We start from the raw sequence: 26,325 nt of genomic DNA, 5'->3' as shown, positions 1-26,325 counted from the left end.
GTTCCCATCCCTGTTTGTCCCTTTTCCCCCCTGGTCTGGCAGGGGGTGGGTAAATCCAGGTGTCAGCTTCGCTCCCAGCAGAGACACCCACTCCTGGGATGCTCCAGGCTCTCCTCAGCGCCTGCTGGTTCTCTAATAGCAGTGATTGCCATGAATTTGAAATGCGGTGATAGCACAACCTCAGCATTCCATCAGCATCCCCAGCACCTTTATCCCCGTCATATCCATCCCCATCATCCCCACCATCCAAGCATCAACCCCATCATCGTCCACATCCTCTTCATCCCCATCATTCCCATCATCCAGTCATCATCCTCATCACCTTTATCCCCATCATCTCCATCACCATCCTCACCATCTCCCTCATCCCCCCCTCGTCCCCATCCTCTTCATCCTCATCATTCCTATCATCCAGTCATCATCCCCATCACCTTTATCCCCATCACCATCCCCATCACCTTTATCCCCATCATCCCCATCATCATCCCCACCATCTCCATCATCCCCATCATCATCCCCATCCTCTTCATCCCCATCATTCCCATCATCCAGTCATCATCCCCGTTACTTTTATCCCCGTCATCTCATCACCATCCCCTTCATCCCTCTCATCCCTTTCATCCCCATCATCCCACCACCATCCCCATCATCCCACCACCATCCCCATCATCCCACCACCATCCCCATCATCCCACCATCATCCCCATCCCCATCATCCCCACCATCCAATCATCATCCCCATCATCATCCCCAACCTCTTCATCCCCATCATTCCCATCATCCAACCATCATCCCCATCCTCTTCATCCCCGTCATCCCATCCCCATCCCCTTCATCCCTACCATCCCCATCATCACCACCCCGCCCCGGACCTCCGCGACGCGAGGGGGCGCGCTGCTCTCTCCGCTCCTTAGCGAGAGGAAGTGACGCTCTGCTCCCCGGTTAGCCCCGCCTGCTCCCGCCGCCGCTTCCGCCGCCGTCGGTCCCCGGACTCGGACCTGCTCCCGCTCCCGGCCCCGCTCCCTCCTCGCCGCCATGAACAAGAAGAAGAAGCCGTTCCTGGGCATGCCCGCGCCCCTGGGCTACGTCCCGGGGCTGGGCCGCGGGTGAGCTCCGCCGTCCCCCCTCCGGGCCTACCCCGCCGCGGTTCCCCTCACGGCGCCTCCCCACCGGGCCCCGTCCCGTGCCCGGGCCCCGTCCCTGCGCCCTGGGGCCAGGCCGGAGGCGTTCCCGGGGTTGTTGGTGCGGGCCGGTCCGTGTCTGCGGGGCGGGCGGGCGGGCGGGTTCGTGGCCCGGCAGCGGGGGGGGCTCCGGGGCGCTGTAACTGGTGTCCTGCCTGGCTCTGTAGCTGCGTGTGTCCGCGGGGCCCTCTCAAAGCTCGGTGTATCGGGGCGGTTTGTGGGGGGACCGGGGTAGGGGGGACCTGTCCTTTGCTGGGTGCGAGCCCCGCTTGGTCTCCGCTGCTTTATTGTGTGTACATAGGGGTGGTTTGGTTCTGTCTGCCCTGCGAAAGGCACAGAAATACCCCTCTGGCAGGTTAAAGCCATTCCCCCTTGTCCTGTCCCTCCATCCCTTGTCCAAAGCCCCTCTCCAGGTTTCCTGTAGCCCCTTTAGGCACTGGAGCTGCTCTAAGGTCTCCCCTTCAGGAGCCTTCTCTTCTCTCTGCCCCAGCCCAGCTCTCTCAGCCTGGCTCCAGAGCAGAGCTGCTCCATATAGAGCAGTGAGCTGGGTGCTTGCAGTGTCTTTGCAGCCAAAGTCCTCCCTACAAAGAGACAGGGAGACAGGTACTGGCTGATGCCGTTCTTACAGAAGGCTGGGGCTATTGTGTGCTGTAAGAACGAACTTTGGCAGCCTGCCTGTGTGCCACCGGGGCTGAGTGTGCTGAGGAGCTGCTGCTGCTTTCCCAACCCAGAGCCACAGGTTTCACCACCCGCTCGGATATCGGCCCCGCGCGGGATGCCAATGATCCTGTGGATGACCGGCACGCCCCGCCCGGCAAGAGGACTGTGGGGGATCAGATGAAGAAGAACCAAACAGCTGATGATGATGATGAAGACTTGAACGACACCAATTACGATGAGGTAATGAGGTTGTCATCACCTGGAGATGCTTTGCCCTGATGGGAAGAGGATTCCTTTAGCTCTTCCTATGAAACCTGAGGTTTCAAGAGCAGAATTCCCTGTATTTTCCTGGCAGCACTTCCTTTTTTCCCTCTTTATTTTTAACTCAGACCTGGTTATAATGGCATAGTGCGGATTTGTGGTGTGCTGTTGCTCTGCATATTGTGGTTTAATTATCTGTACTAAGCCTTGAGAGTCTTGGGAAGAGATCTAGAAGTTGTAAGTTTAGTAAGGACTAACTTAAATGAGTAAAGTACTTAGTAAAGTACTAACTGAAGTAATTAGTTAAGTACTAGTTTAAGTACTTTGGGGGAGGTATTTTTTTATTCACCACAAAAGAAATCTGAGCTTTTATGCTCTGATATGTATTTGTCTTCATGTGGCCTACGTAGGCTCTTGTGTTTAAATCCCACTTTGGTCGGGTAAATGTTGTGGTGTTCCTTTGGTTTGCTGTCAGTAGTTTACAACAAAAAAGAGGTTAATGGAAGAAAACGGCCTTTCTCTATTGGGATCTGAGTTATTGATTTAATAGAGCAGTTTTGGAAGAAGCAATTCTGAAGCAGGTTTGCTTTTGAGATGATGTGGGAGAAGAACCACCGGGGGTGGGAGAAGCGAGTGCTTTGCTGTGGGGATGTGTCAGTCTGATGCAGTGGTGTTAGAAATAGCCTCCTCCTGCTTTTGCGTTGTGCTGGTGACTGTTGGCTCCAGCAGGAACATAACAGGAGCTTTAAACTGAGGATATGGCTTTTTTTCCCCCTTTTTTTTTTCCTTTCTCTCTTCCCAAATTCACAGTTCAATGGGTACGCTGGGAGCCTGTTCTCAAGTGGTCCCTATGAAAAAGATGACGAGGAAGCAGATGCTATTTATGCAGCTCTGGATAAGAGGATGGATGAACGCAGGAAAGAAAGAAGGTAGGATGAATCACAGCACTGGCACGGGGTGTTCCTGGTTAGTTTGTGGTTCAGGCTTTGCCTCTGCCTCTTCCATTTTCCAGTTCAGGTTTGCTGTTGTCTACGGGGTCTGTTTTCAGATGCACACACAGTTTTTATTTGGTTTAATGCTGAACCTTTGGCCCTGTGGCTCCAAGTTTTAGGAGCTGATGGGTATTTTGCATAACTTGCTGAGAATTGATGCGGTTGAATGGCTTCATCATACCTAAGTTTGTTAAGATGATGGGGGGAGATGCTGAGTGACTGGTTTTGGCACATTCCATACTGCACAGCACACGGGAGATGGTTAGAAAGTCAGGTAATGCAGGTGTCTTGTAAACTGGTGAGTGGTACTGACCTTGTTAAACTCACTGCCTGGTCTGTGGGTAAAAGGAGGTTAAAGACTGAAGTTCTCTTGGTTGGAGACATCTGTTTTTACACTATAATATTGTCTTACTTGATGAAACATCTCTGCCATAATGTTGATAACCTAAGCTTGGATAAAGCGCGTTTTTGAACGCCTTAGGTCTAATCAGACACGTTCATCTGTGAGATCAACACTTTGCTTAAAGACTTGCTGGTTGTGCCTTTGAGCATAACCTCAGTTTTCCTCTTCCTCAGGGAACAACGAGAGAAAGAGGAAATAGAGAAATACCGCATGGAACGACCCAAAATTCAGCAGCAGTTCTCAGACTTGAAAGTAAGGAGAAAAATGTCTCAAGTGTGACTCTTGTCTTTGTGATGTGGGAGAAGTGGATGCGGGTTCTGCATTTCCTTGCTCGGATTTGGAGTGTTAGCAAACAAGTAGTTCCTTATTCGCCACATTAGAGTTATTTCCTCTTGGAAAAGGAAAGTAAATGGATACAAAGCTGGCAGCTGGTGGTGCAGAACCTCTTCCTGGCCTGGAGCTCTCTCAAGCACTGTGATTTCCAGCCAGCTGCAGTTACAGCCACTTAAATTAGTGCTGATTTAAACCCAAGCAGCGATGCAATCTGCGATGCTAAAGCCATATTGTCTGTGCTGACAGCAGCATTCAGAGTGGCACTCAGCTGGTGCACGTGGGTGTTTAAAGCTGCTTTGGAGGGATCTGGGAGAACACTGGGATTCTGCCTGGGGAGCTCTTTATTTGTGGATGCACAAGGGAGTGAAATTCAGGCAAATCTTGATACCAGGCTTTTGGTTTATGCTTTATTGTTGCTTCACATCAGTTCTGGAGCAGGTGCCTTGCTTCTGTCTTTAAGGGACTGATCATTTGTTGGCATTGGAGTAGTAGTTGAGCAGCTCCGGACTTATTCTGTTAAATAAAAGGTATTGTTTAAGCTGTTGGCTAATGATTAGTAATAAACCACTCAGTGCTGCAGGTGCTGAGATTAACCTGAATATTTGCAGCACTGAATTTAATAACAAGATTGCTTTATAATCTCAGCCTGGACTAAACCCAAATTCTAATGAAATGCAGCTAATTCTTTCGTACATTGGGATAGGAAACAATCCGACCTTTGATATTTAAGTCAAAGTTTAAGGGAAAAAGAATCTCTTCAGGAAGCAGAGCAGTTGAAAAGAACAAATTCTGCAGTAACTGAGGATGCCAACTCCTGTTTGAACAGCGGAAGCTGGCAGAGGTCACAGAGGAAGAGTGGCTGAGTATCCCCGAAGTTGGTGATGCCAGGAACAAGCGCCAGAGGAATCCTCGCTACGAGAAGCTGACTCCTGTCCCCGACAGCTTCTTTGCAAAGCATCTGCAGTCAGGGGAGAATCACACTTCTGTGGACCCCCGCCAAACAGTGAGTACGAAAGAAAAGCCGGTGAGGATGGGATCTGTGCTTTATAATTAGAGGTGGGAGCTGAACTGTGGATTCGTGAGGGGGATTTGGAAGTAAAAGATACTTGACCAAAACACGTGGTGTGAGTCTGGCAGAAGAATTGCTGGATGTTAAACTCTCGTGCTTGCTGGAGTCTTTCAGTGCACAGAGAGAACTTGAGGATAGGCAGGGAGAGCCTGGTTCTCGTGGTGAAAGTGGAAGAAAGTGTTTCTTTTCCATTTCTGGGGCTCTAGAATGGTGATAATGAGTTTTGTTGAGCATAACCAATGTCCATATCTGTTAATTTTGCAAAAATGGAACAGAAATACAGTGTGGTTTCAGCTAATGGTTTGCCCAACACTGGAGCAATTGTGTTACAGATTATTTGCATTACAGCCAGCTGAAAATGAAGGAATTTAGCTTGTTGCTGCATGGCCACAGGGGTGATGGAGTTGCAGAAGAAGCTGACTGGCCCTGAACTGGCACCAGATGTCCCTGGGACTTCTTTGTAGATGTTCTCGTTGAAATGTGCTGCTTTTAGATGCTTATGCTCAAAGTTTTCGCTTTCTTGTGACTTATTTCACTGTAATTACTAAACATTACCTCCAGAGTTGCAAAACCTGTATTAGAGATGCTCTGTGGTGCAGGGAAGCTGCTGTTTGAGAGGGACCTGTGGGATTTTGGCACCTCTGTCCTGTAGCCACTGGATCAGCCTGAATTCCTTCCGAAACCTCAGAAGAGATTTGAGGAATGTGTTTCTCTCCCTCTTCTTTTTAGCAATTTGGTGGATTGAATACTCCATATCCAGGGGGCTTGAACACTCCCTACCCAGGAGGAATGACACCAGGCTTAATGACTCCTGGGACAGGTGAATTGGATATGAGGAAGATTGGCCAAGCCAGGAACACCTTGATGGATATGAGGCTAAGCCAGGTAAGGATGTGGGAAGGCAGGATCTGTGCTGCTCTATAAGACCTGGGCTTAAAAAGTCTTTAATTCTCTTGGGTGTAAGAAGAAACACCTCAGTTGCAAAACAATTTTATGCTCCTCTTCCCCTAATCCCATGCCCTCTACTCTAATTCCCAGGAAATTCCAATTTCCTGGGAATTAAGTTTGCCCCTGGAAGTCTTGGTCATTAAGGGAGAACCCTGTTGTGCCAGAGGTGGACTTCAGATGAACAGCACTGAGAGTTTTCCCAGGGGAAACATCTCCTCTATCCTGCATAGGGATGCAGGGCAAAATGCTGAAAAATACTGCTCTTGAATTGTTGATGACTTCTGTTCTTTTTCATTGATTTTCCCATCTAAATCTGGCTTAAACTGAAAAGCTGGGCTTTAGCTGGCAGGACTGCAAGACCCTTTGGTGACTGAAAGCCAAGCTGCTTGTTGCCTGCATTTTCAGTGGTATGAAATTTAAATCATTCAAGTTGTGTATTTTAGAAGTGGAAAAAGCTAATCAGCAAGGCTTTGTGCTTCCCTCCCTCCTTGGTTTTGGGAAGGGGTGAATATCTAGGCTGCTTGTACAGCCTCAGGGTCTTTTCCAGTCTTTAGTGCATGCTGTGAGGGGCTGTGAATGGTCATTTCAGTAGCTCTGCTTTGCCTTTCCCAGGTGTCAGACTCTGTGAGTGGCCAGACTGTAGTGGACCCGAAAGGATATTTGACAGACTTGAATTCCATGATTCCCACCCATGGAGGAGATATCAAGTAAGTTTAAGAAGGATTAACTGATTTATCCTCTTAGTGATGGCTGTGAGCCTGCATAGAAATGGAAATCTGTCTGGGCTGGTGGCTCTCAGCTGGCACTTAGTTTGTACAAGATGCCAGGTGAGTTTGTGAGGGTGATTTCTTTTAACGTGAGGTCTGGTTTAATCCTTCAACCGGGGTATTTAGCATCTCACCTGGATGCATCAACTGTGGGGCTTGTTTTTATTCTATCCCTGGACTAACATGCCAGGGTGATGGCTGTGTGTGACTGTCTGCCAGCCAGGGCAGAACCTGCTTAATTGTACCCCTGTGCTGCTAATTTAGGCTTCATTGCTGACCTCTGGAAACCTCTTTAACCTGGAGTTTGCCACCAGTTTCATAAAGAATTGTCATTAAAGTCCAAGTGATATGTGCAAATGTGGATGCTAATGCTTGACTTGTGCTTAGCAGCTTCCAGCTGCAAGTGCCCAGCTGTAATTCCTAAAAACCTTGCTTAAACACTTAACTCCTTTTCATGTTGATCTCACTGTGTTAATGTCTATTTGTAAGCTTGTTTGGTAGCATGTAATCTGTGTCACCAGTGTGGAAACATTTGAGGTCAGGGTTCCTGTGCATTTGGGTGTGAAGAACTGGCTGTAAAGCACTTACTGCTGCAGGAGAATTGTTTGCTGCAGTGCTGAAAATCTTCCTGCCTCTTTTTCCTCCTCCTTTAGTGATATCAAAAAAGCCCGTTTGCTCCTGAAATCAGTCCGAGAGACCAATCCTCATCATCCTCCAGCCTGGATAGCATCAGCCCGACTGGAGGAGGTCACTGGCAAGCTCCAAGTGGCTCGAAACCTCATCATGAAAGGAACAGAGATGTGCCCCAAGGTGAGAATTGCTTTGCTTGCCTGCTCATCCTTGCAGGAGAGTAGGAAAAGGTTGTGGTTACGAGTAGCAGCATCTCTGTTAAGCTTGTGTCAGGCTAGATCTGATACAGCTTCACTCTCTGCGGTGTTAAAAGAACATGTGTTTAACTAGAAGCTCTAAGTTTCTTAGTTTGGTGTAAAGGAAGCTTGTTCCTTTGTCCTGACAGAGTGAAGATGTTTGGTTGGAAGCTGCTCGGCTTCAGCCTGGGGATACAGCCAAGGCAGTTGTGGCTCAGGCTGTCCGTCACCTCCCGCAGTCTGTGCGGATCTACATCAGAGCAGCAGAGCTGGAGACAGACATCCGGGCAAAGAAACGTGTCCTGAGGAAGGGTGAGAGCTTCTGCAGGGCCAGGGAGCAAAGTCTGGCTCTCCCTGTTTGATTCGGGGGGGGGCGTTTTTGCATCCCTGGTGAAAATAGTGGTCAATAATGTGTGACCTAATGGTGGAACTTGCTGCTGTTGAGTCAAGTTGTTGTTGAAGTAGTAACATGCTTCAGTGAAAAGCTGCTGTTACTGAGCAATTGCAAATGACATTTGTTTGCCCAGACCAATTCCAGCTTCATCCAAGGCTATTCCAAACAATGATCTTTATAACAGTGGTTTGTTGTGTTGTCCTGAACCTGGGTCTTCCTCACAGGTTCATAGTATTAATCCTTTGATTGCTCTACGTTACTGTGGCTGTAGCAGTAGAGAACCTTCATGACTATTGGATTGTGTCAATTACATCTTCTAACTTTAATCTAGACAGGGAAAAAGGTCTGGATCTCATACATTTAGTAAATCCTTGTGGAGGAGCCTACAGTATTGAATGGTTTGGCTTCAAAGGACGCAAATTGCCTCTTACTATTGCATGTAAAACTACACATCGCTGCTGAAATGACCTCTTACTGCATGTGGATGAAAGGCACTCCCAGGTTCCTGGGTTTGAAGTTGTAGGAGTTCAGATATTAACTATTCAGTAGCTTCTCTAATGTCTATGGGCTAAGCAGTGCTGTGGTGTCACTCCTGTGACATTGTGCATCCTCCTCAAGAGCAGTAGTTCAGATACTGAACAGAAAAACACTCTGCTATGAGCAGAAATAGGTTTCTGAGTCCAGCTCAGGTAGGAGAGCATCTTCTATGAAAGCAGTAACACATTAAATGCTGAGGTTTGCTTTAAACATTGTATTTGCAAAGAGAAAAACATCTTGTTTCAGTTTTTGGAACCACCTACTTCATCTCTGATACAAAGCTGTTAGTGGAGTGGAACATGATTTATCACTTCTTTCCTATTTCTCCCTGTTAACCAGCTTCACAGTGCTCCTCTGCTGTGGGAGCAGCAGGAATATGATGCTTGGAGCTGTTTGTATATGCAGCCTTAACATCAGTGGCAGTTTAACCTGTTATTTCTCCTCAAATAACATAGACTGAGTGCCAGGTAATGTCATTGGAATGGGATCTTTCCTGATGTGTTTTGTTCACTCTGTGCATTCCCACCATCAAGCAGAACCTCTGGAGTTTGAAAGCCCCTCTCTGGCTGGAAAGCCAGCAAGCTGAGTGTTTAAAATGCAGCTCGAGGTGCAGAAATTGAGTGCTCCGTGAGAACATCTTCTGTCCTGCTGAGTGATGCTCTCAGCTCTTGCAGGCTGATATGATTCACTTAATTCCTCAGGAAATCTCCTGCTGCTGCAGACTGAGAGGAAACAGTTAATGCCCAAATCCCCAGCGCACAGTGCTGGTAAATGCTCTGTGTGTTTCTGGGGAGCTGGGATGTGCTCTGAGGCTCAGCAGTGTGCCTTGGCCTTTGCAGGAATGCTTAAAGGAGCAGCCTTGCCTGGAAGCTGGTTTCAATGTAGGTTTAGATGCCTCTTCCACCCGTTTCTGTGCTCCTGCTGTTGTGCTGAAGAGGATGTGCTCAGTCCTCTGTTACTATAGCTTGTTTGTGTGCAATCACCTTGGAAGCAGTGAAACTAATCCTGCAGCACAGCTAACACCAGCAGTCTGTGGTGTGAGTTGTAATGACAAAAGGCTAAAAAACCCCTTTAGTTTCTTAGTGTATCTCTACGATATGAGCTTATAAAGAAACAGGCTGAGAAAAGTTGTTTAGACCTGAGTGTTTCAGGTCTAAACACACGTAGAACAGTCTGCAGGGAATGCAGTTTCTACCAGCAGTAGCTACTCTTGGAGGAGATTAAGGAAGCCTCAAAGACTCTTAATTAGATAGAGCCCATATGGATTGCTGAAAGAACACGTGGGATTCAGTGGCTTAGGGTGTTAGTGCCAGTGATACCTTTAAGCTTTTAGGCATCCTCCTGGTTTATTTTTACACAGCAGGCCAATAACTTATTGGGAAGCTAATCTGGGATCCATTAAGCCATCAGGAGATGCCCACAGGATGAAGGGGCAGTTTCAACATCTAAGGAACAACGTTGTCTGATTGGTGTTGAAGATGCTCCTTTTTAATAAAGGAGACCCAGCATAATTAGGGCTACCCAGTTTTAAAGGCATGCTCATGTGCTGAGCCTGGAGGCTGTGTTCAGCGAGGTGTTTTACTGCAGAGGATGCAGTTACAGCTTGGGCAGGGGAAAAGCTTTTGGCTCTCCAAAGCCTGGTTCCAATTAAAATCAAGTCAGCTTTTTATTTTCTGATTTGAAGTTCTCATTGTTGAAGCAAGAGCTAATGGAAGTCCAGTTCCCTCCCTTCCCTCTTTCAGGAAATTTCGTCTGTAATAGGGCAAAGCCTTCAATATATCATCTTTAAAACATGCAGTTCTCTTTGGGAAACTACTTTGTCATGATTAACGGAATGGTTTTACCCTTCTAGCCCTTGAGCATGTTCCAAACTCAGTGCGTTTGTGGAAAGCAGCCGTGGAGTTAGAGGAACCTGAGGATGCCAGGATCATGCTGAGCCGGGCTGTGGAGTGCTGTCCAACCAGTGTGGAAGTAAGTCTTTAAAGACATAAAGAAAAAGCAACCCCCTCCTCATGGCTTTAGGTTGACAGCAGAGCTTTGACAACAGGAGGCAGGGGAGTGCAGGATGAGTTCTCTACCACACGCTTTATGCCACAGGGAGAAGGATGTGATGAGTAGTGGACTGTGCTTTTTTTTTTTCCCCAGAGTTAATTGTCTGGTGGTCATTACATGCCTCATTTTCCTGTGTAATTGTTAGGTTCATTATGCCAGTGCACTGCTGTGCCTGCTGTAGCCACTTAGCCACGTTCCTGTTGGTGGGTAGTGCCTCTGCAGCTGGGAAAACAAGCATAGACATAGCCTGGGGAGTCGAAAACAACGTTGCTCATTGCTGAAACCCTGAACCAGAGTGTTCCACTCAGCTGTTTGGAAGGTGATGTGAACAGAGAACATGCAGCCCAGCTAATGGAGATGATATCTCCACTATCTCCAGTGGGCTCATCACCTTCATAGCTTGAGGTGATTAGGACCAAGCTTTAAGGGCAGGAGTAGACTCTGTTTCTACTACTTCTCCATTGGCATTCTGCTTATCCTGCTGGAGGACAGTTGTCAACCCGTAGCAATAGCCTAAAGCTGCTTATCTCTTCAGGCTGACCCTGTCATACAGCAGCGTTGTCATCTCCTTGTTCTAACCTGGAACCCATCCTCTGTTGCTCCACAGCTGTGGCTTGCACTGGCGAGGCTGGAAACGTACGAGAACGCAAGGAAAGTCCTTAACAAAGCCCGAGAGAACATTCCAACGGATCGGCACATCTGGATTACTGCTGCCAAGCTGGAGGAAGCCAATGGAAACACCCAGATGGTGGAGAAGATCATTGACAGAGCCATCACATCCCTCAGGGCTAACGGTGTGGAGATCAACAGGGAGCAATGGATACAGGTATTTGCTCAAGCTTGGTTAGGGACCCACATGAACTCTCAGGTTGGAAGGCTGCTGGTGCGAGGTACTGTAGGGTGGTTTTGCAATAGGCTTATCAGTGGAGATCCCAGTGAAGATGCAAGAGGTGAGACTAAAAAGCTGAGCAGGTTCAGGGCCGTAAGTGATACACTGGGGTAGCACTGCGTGTGTTCAGCTGAGGAATGTCTGGTTTGCTTCTGTCTTGGAAGGTAGTCAGCTTCAAGTTGAAGCAGCTGCTGCCTTAAGTAGGACAGAGGCTTTAAGCCTCCAGTGAAGGATTTATGTGGCTTTTTGCATGTCTTTTGCCTTAAAAGGTATCTGTTTGCCCAATAAGTCTTTGTCAGATCCTGTTGTAAGAAATCAATACAAATCAAGGTCAGGTTGGACAGGGCTTGGAGCAGCTTGGTCCAATGGAAGGTGTCCCTGCCTGTGGCAGGGGGTTGGAACTGGGTGAGCTTTAAGGTCCCTTCAACCCAAACCAGTCTGGGATTCTATGAAATAATGCATGTGCAGCCAGCAGGAAATACTCTTAGTCCTTTATTGGCCTTCACACAGTCCTGAGGCTGTGTGAGGTGGTCACAGCTGCCCTGTGGAACCCTCCTGTCCAGTGAGGTTTACAAAGCACCACCTCTGTGCAGGTTCATCCCAGATGGTTGTGGTTTTAATGTTCTGTATGGGCAAAGTTGCAATGTGCTTGACTTCGACTCTTTGAAGACTATTGCCATCTAAATGGCTTGATATTCAGGTTAGAAGAGCCTCTTTCTTCCTATATATGTACTGTGCTTTCTTTAAGCATAAGGCTTTAAACCAGTTTACTACTAAGATCACTTAGAGTGGGTCAGGGCAGCAAAATCTTGGCATGCTGCTTAAAAGAGTATTGATAATCAACAAGCTTTAATATTAAATAGATATCCTTGTTAACATCTAAAAGAATTACAACTTCCTTTACAGCAGTAAAACAATGAAAGGTTAATTTCAACCTCTGTCTAAAAAACACCCCCCCACTACATCCTCTGCATCATTGTGTTCTCGAGTTCCTTTCCATTTCTGCTATCTGATCAGAGGTCTTGTTAACAAGTTCAAGCAAGCCAAGCTTGGCTTTCTGAAAGCTTTGTGTGCAGAAAACTGCTTTTCCCTGTATGCTCTGATGAGAGAGCCTTTGCACCTTTAACTTCACGCTGGTGGAGGGTGCATTTGTTTAAATTCAGTTATTGCTTAGCCCTTATTGAGCCGTAAGAATCAATTCGAAGCTGAAAAGAAGATCAATAGTTTTGATGTTATAATTCTTCCTTCTCAAATTCTTGTAGATTTTTATTGGCCACGTCCCTGCTCTGCAGCTCTAAGAGGAGACTGTTAAGGCTGGAAAGGTCACACACTGTCACACTTACTCCTTTCCAGTGGATGCAGCTGATGTGCTCTGTTTCTTAACCATCTTCTGACTGATTCTGTGTACAGCTTACAGCACCTTCCACATGGTTATGGGCTCCATAGTTAGTGTCCAGATGTTTGAGTGATAAGATGTATTTAATGTGTCAGAGACCCACAATGTGTCTGTGTTAGTGCTTGAAGAGCTGCTATTGCAGAATCTAACTTCTTGTGCTGAGCTCTCAGGGCTTTGCTCTTGTTTCTAGGATGCTGAGGAATGTGATAAAGCTGGAAGCGTGGCCACGTGCCAGGCAATCATGCGAGCCGTCATTGGGATTGGGATTGAGGAGGAAGATCGGAAACATACCTGGATGGAAGACGCAGACAGTGTATGTCCAGCTGTGATGCTGCTTTGTGTTGGTTTGGGGTTTGTTTGGTTTCTAATTAAGGGAAATTGAAGTGGAGCCTGGAAAATGGCATGGTTTATCCATGAAAGTGCCTGTGATTCCCACACACCTGCCTGCGTTTGGCCAGCCTGCCTCTCAGGAGGTTATTGTATTGTAGAGCTTTCTTCAGCCTTGAATTTATACTAAGCAAAAAGTTGGCATTTTGATAATTTGCTGCTTTTTGTGTGGATTGTGGGGTTGGTTTGAGCGTGTGAGACGTCAGCAGAGATTGAGGGCTGGTTAAAGGACCTGGGAGTTGAGTTTCAACACCTAAACCCTGTAGCTCAAGAGTTGGTCTCAGGCTGGCCAGGGGAGCGGGTAGAAGTTTTCTTTGCTTTTGGGGGGTAAATTGAACATGCACTAAAAAGTAAATCAGATTTCAGCATGAAGAACGTCCAGTTCCCTGGGAATAGGGGGCATATGCTGTGGCACTTGGTTCTGCCTGTAAAAAAAGAAATATGAACATGGGAGCCTTTCCTGTGCTTAAGTAATGCTTCAAGCTGTCGTGTGTGTGTCAGTGCACTGAAAGGCCTGAAAGAGGGACGGTTGAGAATATCTTCCCTGCTTCGTTTTGTAAAGCTGACAGTAACTGTTCTGTTCTATATAATGCCCCAATTGATGTATTATCCTGAGTTACTGAGTTCTGTGCTGAATTATGCATGCATAACTCTTTCTTGCACTTGATTTCAGTGCAACCCTAAACTGACTTGGTTCTGATGTGCTTCTCCTCAGTGTGTGGCTCACAACGCCCTGGAGTGTGCCCGAGCAATTTATGCCTATGCCCTGCAAGTCTTCCCCAGCAAGAAGAGCGTGTGGCTGCGAGCAGCCTACTTCGAAAAGAACCATGGCACAAGGTTTGGGTGCTGCATCATCCTTGGGGGGGGGGTTTCATCCTTTAGGATGGGGAGGAAGAAAAGCTTCAAGGTTATGGCTGGTGTGTTGCGTGTGCAGTGTCAGTTCGGCTGGTTGGAAACTCGCTGGCACTGTTTGCAGGTCTCACCTTCTTTGTTATTGTTGTGGTTGGAACATCTTTGGGTTTTATGAAGTCATAAAAAGGCTTTTTGGCAATAGGGATTACTTGGTAAAATAGCTGTGAATCACCTAGAAATACAGCATGTCTTTAATTTCATTTTCATAGACAAACTAGTTCGTTGCTGAAGCTCTCTGAGCGTCTCTGGCATTTTCGGGTTAAACACACTGTGAATGTCTATAACACTCAGGATTGGTGTTACACTGTCACAGCTCAGTCTTTCAAGTTTATTCATAAAGTTTTACACGTCTGAAACTTTCTGCCCAAAGTTTAGATTAAAGCAAAGAAAGCAGTAGACCTGCTTTATTTATAAGAGATTTATAAGACCACTTATACACGTGGAATCATCTTATTAAAGCCAACAAGGCTGTAGTGTGGAAGTGACTGCAGATCATAGAAGAGTTTGGGTTGGAAGGGACCTTCAAAAGTCATCTAGTCCAACCCCCCTTGTAATGAGCAGGGACATCTTCAACTAAATCAGATGCTGAGTTCTGCCTCATTCAAGCCTTTTCTTTGTAACTGCAACAAGTATGTTGTTACTTATGATGTTGTTGTCCCACGTTTCCCAGTTTAAGCCCCTTGTTCTAACTGAAAAGTAGTTTCCAGAGGAGAAAGCAAGTTTCAAGAAGATCAAGCCAGCTTCATCTAATAATTCTGGAAAACTTCCTGTCTCAGTTTCTGCTAAGGTTTAAGAAGAGCATCTCGTTCCAAGCCCCATGAGCTGTGTGTGTGCAGGCTCTCTCCGCAGGGGCTATCAAACAAAGGTGGCTGAACAATGAGCCGTTTGTGGAGTGCTGATTTCAGAACCCTTGTGAAAAAGACCCCACCCTTTCCTTGTTATGAAACCACTTATCAAGGTTTACAACGTTGGACTTTGCAACAACATTTATAACGCTGAGTGATAGTGGGAATGGTGTGTGAGAGCTCGCCTTTGGCAGGCGTTCCGGTGAGCCTAACTTGCTCTTTCTTGTCACAGAGAATCCTTGGAGGCTCTTTTGCAGAGGGCTGTTGCTCACTGTCCCAAAGCAGAAGTGCTCTGGCTCATGGGAGCCAAATCGAAGTGGCTGGCAGGAGATGTGCCAGCAGCCAGAAGCATTTTGGCCTTGGCTTTCCAGGTAGGTCTCTTACACTTGTGTGATGGTGTTAAGTACAACTGGTAAAGAACACAGAGCAGGCTGCTTCTGTCAACACCTGATCCCTGCTGCCTTGCAAGGTGATGGGGGCTTCCACTGGTCTTTCATTGAGTTGTGTGGCAGTGTTCAGCTGTAAAATAGCAGCAGAGTGTGTTACTGCTCCTGTAGTAGAACCACACCAGGTTCTGAGTTCACAAACTACCATGGCTCCCATCAACCCCAGCCATGGATCAGAACCCCCTTGCCTCGGGTCATCTGTCTCCTCAGTAAGAAGGGTAGTGATCTACTTTAATTCATGATGGTACTGCATTACTTATGGCTTGGCCCAAGCCCACTAATCCACAGCCAAAGGAAGGGAATTCTGTGCTGGATGCTGAAAGGAAGATGGGCAGACCAGTACAGTTCTAACGCTGGGAATGAGGCTCAAAAGCTAAGTGATAACAAAACCAAATGACAACTCCTGAGCTGGAAGGTAAAAGATATTTACTTCCTAAATTTGTTCCTAGTGCTTTTTGTTACCATCCTGAAGGCTTCTTGACTCGGCTGCCACTGAAATGCCTTTTATTGGAGGAGCTTTCAGAGACCTCAGTTGGGAATTCCAGCTTCATTCTTTTTTTGCTCAGGGATAATAAAACGAGGGTCTCATTGTGGCAGACCCTGTGATGTTGTCAGTGTTCAAACTGGAAGTTCAGAAGATCAAGCATTAATGCTTTTCAACAATTGAGGAGCATCCAGCTTCTAAACTGGCACATATCTTTGTGGTGCGCATCTGGTTTGGAGAACTTCAAAGGTCAAAGAAGATTTGGGAGGAGCTTGAACTGAAACAAGAAAAAAAATCCTACTGTGGATTGACAGAGCTCTGATTTCAATTTTAATCTGGATCAAACGAAGGATTAAATCTGCTGTTGATTCACTGCCTGCATTTGTCTGTCATTTGATGTTCCTGCAGGCCAACCCCAACAGCGAGGAGATCTGGCTTGCTGCCGTGAAGCTCGAGTCGGAGAACAATGAGTATGAAAGAGCAAGGAGGCTGCTGGCAAAAGCTCGCAGCAGTGCCCCCACTGCAAGGGTAAGGGATGTGTGAAGGGTGGAGAGGCTGAGACCTCTCTTGGCCACGGGGGAGTTGAGACGGAAGGAGGAGTTCCTTCACTTCTGTGGCCTCGGGGATTGACCGGGTGGCTCTTTGCCATTGCCTTTTGCAGGCATGTGGCCGCTTCGCTGCGGCGCTTCTCCAGTGAATTGCGACACCCAGTCGTGCCACGATGGGAAAGAAAAGCCAGGATCAAGTGAAGGCTTTCAGTTTTTTTAAGACCAGTGGCAAAAGTCAGGAAATTCCCAGTTTACAGCTGTTTGTATAACGTTCCTGTTGCATAAAAGCCTTGGAAATGGAGAGAGAAAATACTTTCACAGCGGACGCGCTTGTGCTTGCTGTGCTAGAGACAGCTGTGGTCGTGTTTGCTGTTTAAAGTTACACTCTTGTATTCATCTCTGCTTTACTCCTGGCATGATAAACTCTGTCAGTTTTTAGCTGTTCGTACAGAACCGTGTTAACTTGTCCAAGTAAAAGAAAAACTAGTTTGGTCTCTGTCCCTTCCCCAGGCTGTGCTTCATCTACATCTTTTAAACTGCCCTCTTCCTCCTTTGTTAGCCAGGGAGCTTCTCTCCAGCTGGGGCTGGAGCTCTGCTCTCAAGACTTGATGCTTCCCTTGTGAAGTCATGGTGGGGGGAGTTTGGGAATGGAGAGGATAGGGATCAAAGAGTAGTGAAACAGCCTTCGGTCTATAATGTATTTCCCACAGCTGTAACTTCCATGTGTAGCCGAAGGAAAGGCATTTGTGGGCAGAAAAAATATGTGTACCAGCTTGTAATGAGCAGGACAACGGTTGCAACTTAAAGCCCTGAGTGAGAATGGGTGCTCTGGGTAGCTTGGATCTAAGGAGATCAGTTTGTGCTGGTGAGGGAGGCTAAATTCATTAGTTAGTTGTGCTCTTTGTATGAGTATTATACAATGGTCAAGCCTGTGCTAAGAGGTGAGATACAGGTTGATCCCACTGCTCCAACTCTTTCAGCAGTTGGATATTTGGACAATACCTTTCTCGTTGTTGCCTGTTCCCACTATTCTTTAACCCTGATATTTCTTTATTAGCTAATTAATAACATTCTAATGGGTGTATGAAAGTGGGAACCCACTGCCTTGAGGGGACTGATGGTGTTTCAGTGGCTGCTAGTGATAAACAGCTCTGGTTGTTCTCAGGTCTTCATGAAGTCGGTGAAGTTAGAATGGGTGCTGGGGAACATTGCTGCAGCCCAGGAGCTTTGTGAGGAAGCCCTGAAGCACTACGAGGACTTCCCCAAACTGTGGATGATGAAAGGACAAATTGAGGAACAAAAAGAGCTGGTGGACAAAGCCCGGGAGGCTTATAATCAAGGGGTAAGCTGGGTGTTGTTGCAAGTTTGCTTTGGGCTTCTGGTGGTGTCTGGTGTGAATCAAAATGGAGAGGGCTCCGTCTCAGCCTAAGCAGAGATGCTTTCTGATCTCTCTGTCATTGCTTTAAAACAATAACAAAGCAAAAATATTGGGACCTTGAGTAAGCAGCAAGAATTTCCCTTACCCAGTATCCATGTGCAAAATGCACGTTCTTGCTCGAGGGAGTTTGCTGTGTGTTTGACTCCTCGCTGCTAGGAAGAAAAAGCATTGCACGATAATTCCCTGAGACCTGTAAAGACTAAAAGCAGAACTCTTAAAAGAAAAGCCTCCTAATGAGCTCTTAGATACACACTGTAAAAGGAGGTGGCTTACAGAGCACTCCTGTCTCTTTTAAATGGAAATCAGTGTCCTTGGGTATGAATGCTTCGGAAAGTCCTCAGCCTTGAAAGTCAGAGGGAAGCAGGTTTCTGCCGGTGTCGATATCCTAATGACTTTCCAGGCTTCAAAGCCCCTCTCTTGCTGTGGTTTGGGTATGTATGAGCCCTCCATCTCCAGACAGAGCACAAATTGTAGGTGTGTTATTAAGGGAGGTGTATTCTTGCTGCTGCCATAGCTCAGTCATAGCTGATGGACCCAACTGTTTGAGATGTGGGAGAAACTGGACTCCTGTGCTGTAAGACTAGAAGGAATTTGAGCAACATAATGAGCTTTGTCTCTCTTCTAACACTCCAGGAGGATGCAGGAAGGGAAGTTATTTCCTATAAGGGTTCTAAGATGGTTTTCAAACCTACATATTGCCCTATTCTTTTAACAGTTGAAAAAGTGCCCCCACTCCATACCCCTGTGGCTCCTGCTGTCCAGGCTGGAGGAGAAGGTCGGGCAGTTGACCAGAGCAAGAGCTATCCTGGAAAAGTCTCGCCTGAAGAACCCAAAGAATCCAGATCTCTGGTGAGTTGTGTGGAGACGAGCTAAGTTTGGGCTGCAGAGCATTCTTCAGGCCACCTATTCCACATCATCTCAGCCATTTGAGCCTGGAACTTACGACCATGCCTGTCCTAGAGTTTCTTTTGGACTAACAACTTATTCTGAATGCCAGGAATGCTTTGGTGATCCTGGCTAGTATGTAGCTACTCTAAGGAGCTGGGGACTAGTTATTTCTTTGCTGATGACTTTAGTGCACACAGCATGAACACTCAGGGTTCTTTCATTTCTCTTTTGGTCCCTTTTGCCTGTTTTTGATCTAGACCATTACAGAACAAAGGTCAGGTTTATTTTTGGATGGAGAGGAATGGGAAGATGTCAGTCACCTACATGCACTCACAATGTGGGCAGATGTTTGCAATTTCCAGTGACCTTCTTGTGACTCCCTGTTTGTTTCCACATGGTGAATGTGTTGTCAGAAATGTCATCACTGAGTCTCTCCCTTACCAGGTTGGAGTCGGTGCGACTGGAGTACAGAGCTGGGCTAAAGAACATTGCAAACACTCTGATGGCCAAGGCACTGCAAGAATGCCCCAATTCAGGTGAGCTGGATCTCATTTCTATCTTAAACACGGTTCTTTTGCCCACTTGATAAAGAAACATCTTCTTCCAAGATGTCCTTTCTGGCCAGGCCTCAAAAGACTACATTTTGGAGAGATGCCCATCATCCTTGTGCAAATATTGAGGGTCTTTGTGAATAATCCCCATTGCTTTGTGCTGTCTCACACCAGGGATGTCACAGGCTGGTGTTCGTTCCATTTTGCTGCAGTATCCAGTTTATTTTTGGGCCTGTGGGTCCACAGTGTGTCCCCAGGTTTCCTGGGAAAGCATCTTTGGGCATGGGTGGCTTTTCTCTGAAGCTGCTACAAGCCTGCCAGGGTTGAGAATTGAAGAAAGACTCTGGAGTGTTTGTAGTTAGGAAGTTCAGTGGAAAACAATGGGTTTTTCCCTGTTGTTGGAGCACAGCTGGCCTTGGATGCTTCCTGTTGCTGGTTTGCACTGGTTGCACTCCTGACTGTGTGCTGAATAACTCCTGCTGGCTGCAAACTTCAGGCACAGTCATGATTAGGGAATCACCTACCATAAATGTTTAGTCCTGAGTTTTGATGATTTTAAGTCATTTAAGAAAAGGCTAAGAGGTCACAGAATGAAAGTCACTTGGTTCTAAGCAGCAGTGGAAACATTTGCCTCTTGGGATGGGAGGAAGAAATGCATAATACTTCCCTATTTTTGGGCAGGATTGTGGGAAGACTGTAATTATTTAAACATGTTGACATCTTTTGGAGAGAAGATGTCACATAACTAGAAAATGCAGTAGTCTTGTGCAGGACAAGCTTTCCAGCTTGCCTTCGGGCTGGCTTTTGAAAGGTGTTTAATTGGTGGCTGCTCAAATCCCAGGGAAATCATTGGGAATTAAGTGGCTTTTATGACATGATAAACTCCTTGCAAGCTGCTCACCGTGCGTGTGGGTCAACAAAGCAACACCCCCCAAAGCCCCACTTCGTTTTGGGAATGACCTAATGCTTAATGAGTGTTTGCCACCACAGGCTTTCTCACAGAACCTGCCTGTTGCTATGGAAATGGGCAGCAGGATCTCAGTTTTTGTTGGAATATAATCACTTCCAACCCTATCTTAAAACTCCACAAAGCAGAATAAAAGCCTGCAGGAGTGAGCTCGTTGGACACCTACAGTTGGGTAAACCAGAGCCTCGCATCCATCAAGTGCTGAATTGATTCCTGGTTGCTTGTGGCTGCTGCAGGGCAGGCTACACAAAGGGTAAAATTGAAATCTAATGATGGCTGTGGCCTCAGCAGCCTGCAAAAATGTGGTTTGACCCTAGATCTAAAGAGCAAGAAGAGCTCTGCTCCAGTGTGGCTGCACTCATCAAAGCTTGTGTGTGTTCCCGTGTGCAGTTGATGGGAAGTGAGAGCACAGAGTGCTGGCAGAGACCCGCTCTCAGGCTTTGCTTTGAAGTGATCACCAGGTGTGCTTGGCTCACAGCAGAAACTGGAGATTTCATGCTCCTCTGAGCATATTTCCTTCCTTGCTTTTGGCACTGAAAGGATGTAGGGATTAAACCCGGCTTTCCGGGCCCTGCTCTGTCCTTCATCGGACGTGTGGAGAGCCAGCATCAATAAGACTGTTCTGCTCTTTGGCACCCTTAAAACTGCTTCCAGACATTGTGCTTTGCACCTCCTGGGATTTCTGCCACTGCAGTTTCCCATTCAGACAAATGGATCTCTTTCACTTTGGAAATGATTTACCCTTCCCTCTTCCACTGCTTGCAATGTCTCAACCGAGAGGCGTGAGCTCTGGGTTGGTGCCCACCAGCATAGGGAGCACTGAAGCTGCAGGAGGGTCGTGGTGCAGAAGAGAAGGTCCAGCACCATGCACGCAGTAGCTAAACCTTCAGAGTGTTGGATGAAGTATCCATGCAGAAAGAATCATCTGGGATGAGGTTGGGACATGGATAACCATGAAAGTGGGGGCAGTGGTGCTGCTTGTGTTAGAGAGCACTGGCCTGATGGCAGGATGGGGAGGGTTAATGTTGGAAATAACTCTAAACAATCTTCTTGCTTGACTTGATTCAGGAATCCTGTGGTCAGAGGCAATTTTCCTTGAAGCGCGACCGCAACGCAAGACCAAGAGTGTGGATGCTCTCAAGAAGTGTGAACACGACCCACACGTCCTGCTGGCTGTGGCCAAGTGAGTTCCTGGGCTTGATGTTGTAAAAAAAGTACCCCTTTCTGTGTGTGGCTGCATCCAGGATGAAACATTGCACTTGAGCACAACCATATGATTCTGGCTGCTGCAGCTCTAATAAGCCCCAAAGCAAGTAACGGCTCTCAAGCTGTCTCCTAGTAACTGTGCAAATCTCTCCCTTGATTCAAAGCAGGGGATGTCAACCTGCCCTCGAGCTCTTCTGCTGGGGCTGGGACTGCAGCACACACAACAATACATCCACACAGAGCCCTTTGCCAGTGCTGGGTAATGGCACTCTGGAAATTGCTGCTTTCCATCCCTTGAAAGGGATTTCAGTGTGCTTGCGGGTGACCTGGACTCTATTAGAAAGGGTCTTTTTAGGGTATATTTGAAGCATTTGATAAATTAGGGGCAATTTTTCCTCATTATTTTTCAATTTTTATGTGGCTGACTGTGTGTTCTTCAACTTTTCTCTCTATCTTGGAGAAATCTCTCAGGTTTGTTTTAACCCTGAGCTAGATCCTGTGCTGTTGTAGTCTTCTCCTCTCCTGAATTTCTGCCATGCCTCAGTTTTCCTCAGTTGTGGCCCTTCGTGGAATGCAAACTACCATCCTGCTGTAGTTTGCTTCTCTGAAATGGGAAGATCATTTACTAGGGATTATCTTCTTGTCTAGATTGAGTTGTGGGGCTTCCAATGATGAAAACCTGCTATTAGAATTGGCTTACTCCATATCCTTGTTGACCTGATGCATGAACAGCTCTACGGCAGCCGTGATTGGAACAAACTTACTTCTGTTCCTTTGCGAACCCCACAAGAGGTTAATGCAGGAGGAATTTTGCCCAAACAGTTGCCCAATTCTTTCATAACTCTTTTTTATAAGCCAAAGAAAACCGTAGGATACACTCAAGTGACTGCAGGGCTGGGTTCTGCCAGATCATGACAGCAGGACCCGTTCAGCTAGAGCAGCAAGGGAGAAAACTGTTAACTTTGGCTTTATGGAAACAGCTTCCAGGCCCCTCTGACACTTCAGCAACTAATCCCAACACAAACAGCTCCCACATCCCATCACGACTTGCATGGAGGTACAGTAATACCATCGTGTCTAATAACAGCTGTGTTAAGTAGGTTGCTGGAAATGGCCACTGCTTGCAGGAGTTGAGCCTCTGCTATCATTGTTCGTGCTGTGTTAAATCACAGTTTATTTAACATGGAACAATCAAGAGTATTACAGGGCTTAGAAACAATCACATAAGCTGTATAATTTTATGACTGGCTAAGCTCTTTATGAGGGATGGCTGTCTGCTTTGATAAAGACCTTCCTAGCTCAAATGAACTCTTTTAATGCAAAGAGGAATGAACCCAAGAGGTTATTGACGCAGCTGGATAATTACTGGGGAGAACTTCCAGAATTCATGAGTCCCTTTATGAAATGGCAGCACTGGGGCTGGGTGCCAGCCTGGGATGGGAGCATGGAAGTGCTCACCTTTCCCTGTAATGTGGAGCTGATGGGGTAGGTCTGCTTCATGCTTTGTGGATGGGAATGTGCGACTGGGAACATGCAGGCGGGTGTCCAGCTTTTAGGAGTTATTGTTAGGTGCTAAAATCAACTTGAAATATTAAGAAATTGGAGGAGAGGAAATAGATGTAGGCGTGTGAGCCTGCCTCCTTCTATACCAAATCTGGAACAGCAAAATTAAGCCATTGAGTTAGCAAAGATTGAGCTTGGAGAGCAATACTTCCCCTCTCAGGAGTGTCTGTCTCTTCCTGAGGCTCAGTTAACAGCCTCACTAGGGGAGAGTGACGAGAAAGCAGTGGATGTTCATTTCAGTCCTCTCATATCGCTTCCCAGGGGAAGGCCAGTCAGCAGATGCCTGCAAAATCTGCTGTTTCCTTCTTGGGAAAGCAAGGAACTGCAATATCTGTTGGAACGCTTTGGGTTCGTCTAAAATAGGCTGTTTGTCAGCTCACTTTTGCTTTTCCCCCCAGGCTCTTCTGGAGCGAGCGTAAAATAACCAAGGCCAGGGAATGGTTCCACCGAACGGTGAAGATCGACTCTGACCTGGGGGATGCCTGGGCTTTCTTTTACAAGTTTGAGCTGCAGCATGGCACGGAGGTGAGTGTGTGCTGGGAGCTGGGAGCTGGGAAGGCAGCAGGAACCCCTGCCTGATGCTGGGTGTGCAGAGCTCGCAGATGAGGCTGCGGTGTCACGCCTGGTCACGACCGAGCAGGAACAGGCCTGTGTGGTGGTTTTTAAGAGGCTCTGTCAGGAGCTGAGCTGTCTCTCAGGCTGCTTTGCTGTCCACAGTCATGCTGGGTCGTGCAGAAATGGATGAAATCAATCTTCCTGCTGTAAAATGCAAGCTCTCTCTTAGATCTTCCTGTAATGGCGATGCTGGGTTTGTGTGACTGGTGCTGTCTCCCCGCAGGTGTCAAGCAGAGGTTGCACGTGAACACAGCCGGAGGAACAGTCTGTTCTAATCTGTTAGGGCAGTTTTTACTGCCTGATAGTGCTGAAACGATGGGAGTGTTTTATCTTCTGACTTCAGAGAGCCCTCTCACTGCACAGCTCTCGTGCGGGTGGGAATGCAGAGGAAGTTTCTGCTGCAGTTTAGCCAAAACTTGCCTGACTGTAACTCAACCAGTTTGCTCAGCGAGGCAGAGTTTTGACTGAGGATTCCAAACTGCCTTTAAAAAACCAAGCAAAAACCCACCATCAGCTTGGAAAACGTGAACTGGGGAGGGAATTGTTTAGCCTCTGTGCTGGAACCAGTAAGAGAGTTGCAAACTGTCGTTTCTCTTCCTTGTAGGAGCAACAAGAAGAGGTGAGGAAGCGCTGCGAGAATGCTGAACCTCGCCACGGGGAGCTCTGGTGCGATGTCTCCAAGGACATAGAGAATTGGCAGAAGAAGATTGGAGAGATCCTCGTGCTTGTGGCAGCCAAGCTTAAAAACACCTTCTAAGAGTCCCCTGCCTCCATCTCCTCACTGATCTCTGTAGGACTTGCCTGCTTACCTGCTTTCGGTGCATTCACCCTCGCAGTGGCACAGACTCGGAAGGATGGGTGGTACAGAAGAGCTTTCTTCCAGAAAGAAGAGCTGTTTCCTTCTCTTCCCAGTGCTCTTGGTTCACACAACACAGCCATCAGGTTCTGCAGCGCATCTGAACGTTGTTGCTGGTGTCATGTAGGAGAGACGAGTGGTTTTGGGAGGCTCTCTTGGCATCTTCATTTTGATGCCTCAACCCCCCCTGTAAATACAAGCTTTACTTAGTGCTTGTATGGATTCAGCAGTTCCTCTGCTTTCTTTCCTTGCATGCACTCCCCTCCTGCCCCTCTCTTTAGCATTTAGCCCATCTGCTGCTGGTTCCTTGTCAGCAGATCGGGTTTGTTGCTGTTTGAATACGCTGAATGTGCTTGAAGGAGCTGAGTGGAGTTCTGCTGGGGGTGACCAGCAGCCGAGGGGGTGGGCTGGCCCCCCTGTTTCAGTCTGTAGCCTCAAGCCTGGCTTAGCTTGGTCTCTGTGCTGAGGAGCTGCAGCCCAGCTCAGGGGTATTGCTCAAACCTGAGCAGAGGGGAGCATTTTATGAAATTCAGAAGCATATTTTTAGAGCCCTTTTCCTCAAGTTTTAAATGTACATAGTCCAGCCTGCCCCTGTTTGTGTCTCATTTCAGTGCTATGTTAGAGTAAGGCCAAATCCAGCAACCCCTGAAGGCTCTTTTGAAGGAACAACCTTGAAGTCATTGGGAGACTGTGTGTGCTTTCACAGCAGCAACTGCTCTCAGTTGATGTTTGGGATGGCTCTTCATGTGCAGATGGAAACCAGCAAATTCAGGAGAGGAAAAGCTTTGTGTTCGGGACTCTTTCCTTTCTCAACTCTCTTCGACACTTGTGATCTGCAGTATTTTCACCCCGAAAACCTGACTTTCTTGTGATTGTTGAATGAGAAGCTGTAATGTCTTACCTGGTAGGGTAGAGCAGAAGTATCCAGGTCTGTGTCTGTGCGTTACATCATGTATTTAGTTGGAGGAGAAAACCCCTTATCACTTGGTTGGGTAACGTATGAAATACAGCTTGGGCTTTTGTTTCCTTATGTTCTCTGTGAATGTGGTTTCGCTCTGACTGGGAACAGTGGGTCTGATAGCAGAAACCTTGGAGCTTATCAGGCTCCCACCACCCTGGGAACGTATCTGCTGCTGGTGGTTACACCAAGTTGTGCTGCCAAAAAGGATGAACACTGAAGTAGAAACGGTTGGTCTCGAAGCAAAAGCCTCTTTGGGTTTATAATGGAAACTCTTGTGCTTTCTCTCAAATAGCTGTGGAAGTGTGTGAAGCTGCATTAAGGAGGGTGTAGATCACGGATATCCCATGGAATTGTAGTTTCCCAAAGGTGAGTGAGAGGCATTGGGGGTTCAGACGCTTGCTCAGTGGTTTCGTGCTGTCACTGACATCCTTCCTGTATGGGAAAGGAAAGGGAGGTTGGGGAGGAGAGCAGAGACATCTCTGTTGTGTAAAGGAGAGGGTAGATGTGGGGAGGTGATGTGCCTGGACAAGGATTCCATGACTGAGCCAGGCAGGAGAAAAACATGTTTAAAAGTAGTTTCCAGCATGTGCTGTCCTTCAGCCCCTCGTGCTTCTCACACGGCTTCTACTCTTCCTCCATTCTGTGATCCATGTCAGTGCTCAAGCCAGTGTCCTGCTTCTGTGGGCAGGGAGTGCTTCCTGGGGTAGTGATGTGCTTGGGAATGCAGATCCCTCTGCCCTGTGTTGCCCTTGCTTGGTGGCTCTGGAGTTGAGGTGGGGAAGGCCGGCTGGAAGTGCGTTGGCCTGACTTTTCCTGCTGGAAAGATTCCTGACTTGTGCTTGGAGCATCTCTGGTGAGCCAGATACCATGTGTGTGCTTGCCTTGCTCCTGGCTCCAGTGGCAGCACCAC

At 47.2% G+C, this 26,325-nt stretch overlaps 1 protein-coding gene across 1 annotated transcript; it reads left to right on the top strand.

Annotated features, from left to right (window-relative positions):
* The first annotated feature begins 942 nt into the window (after positions 1–942).
* PRPF6 (pre-mRNA processing factor 6) lies at positions 943–25,484 on the top strand. Its single transcript, XM_030502832.1, has 21 exons — positions 943–1,106; positions 1,913–2,081; positions 2,913–3,031; positions 3,671–3,749; positions 4,657–4,833; positions 5,629–5,784; positions 6,460–6,554; positions 7,268–7,424; positions 7,630–7,792; positions 10,264–10,382; positions 11,071–11,289; positions 12,939–13,061; positions 13,851–13,972; positions 15,125–15,263; positions 16,231–16,350; positions 17,536–17,712; positions 18,524–18,657; positions 19,141–19,232; positions 21,283–21,397; positions 23,382–23,508; positions 24,203–25,484. Exons 1-21 carry the CDS (start codon positions 1,036–1,038, stop codon positions 24,353–24,355), a joined length of 2,826 nt encoding a protein of 941 aa, XP_030358692.1. The 5' UTR covers positions 943–1,035; the 3' UTR covers positions 24,356–25,484.
* Positions 25,485–26,325: the final 841 nt, after the last annotated feature.

The sequence above is a fragment of the Strigops habroptila genome, chromosome 13, assembly GCF_004027225.2.
Source record: "Strigops habroptila isolate Jane chromosome 13, bStrHab1.2.pri, whole genome shotgun sequence".
Taxonomy (NCBI): domain Eukaryota; kingdom Metazoa; phylum Chordata; class Aves; order Psittaciformes; family Psittacidae; genus Strigops; species Strigops habroptila.
The sequence above is the reverse complement of the archived record's forward strand: the minus strand, read 5'-3'. Positions and strand labels throughout refer to the sequence as shown.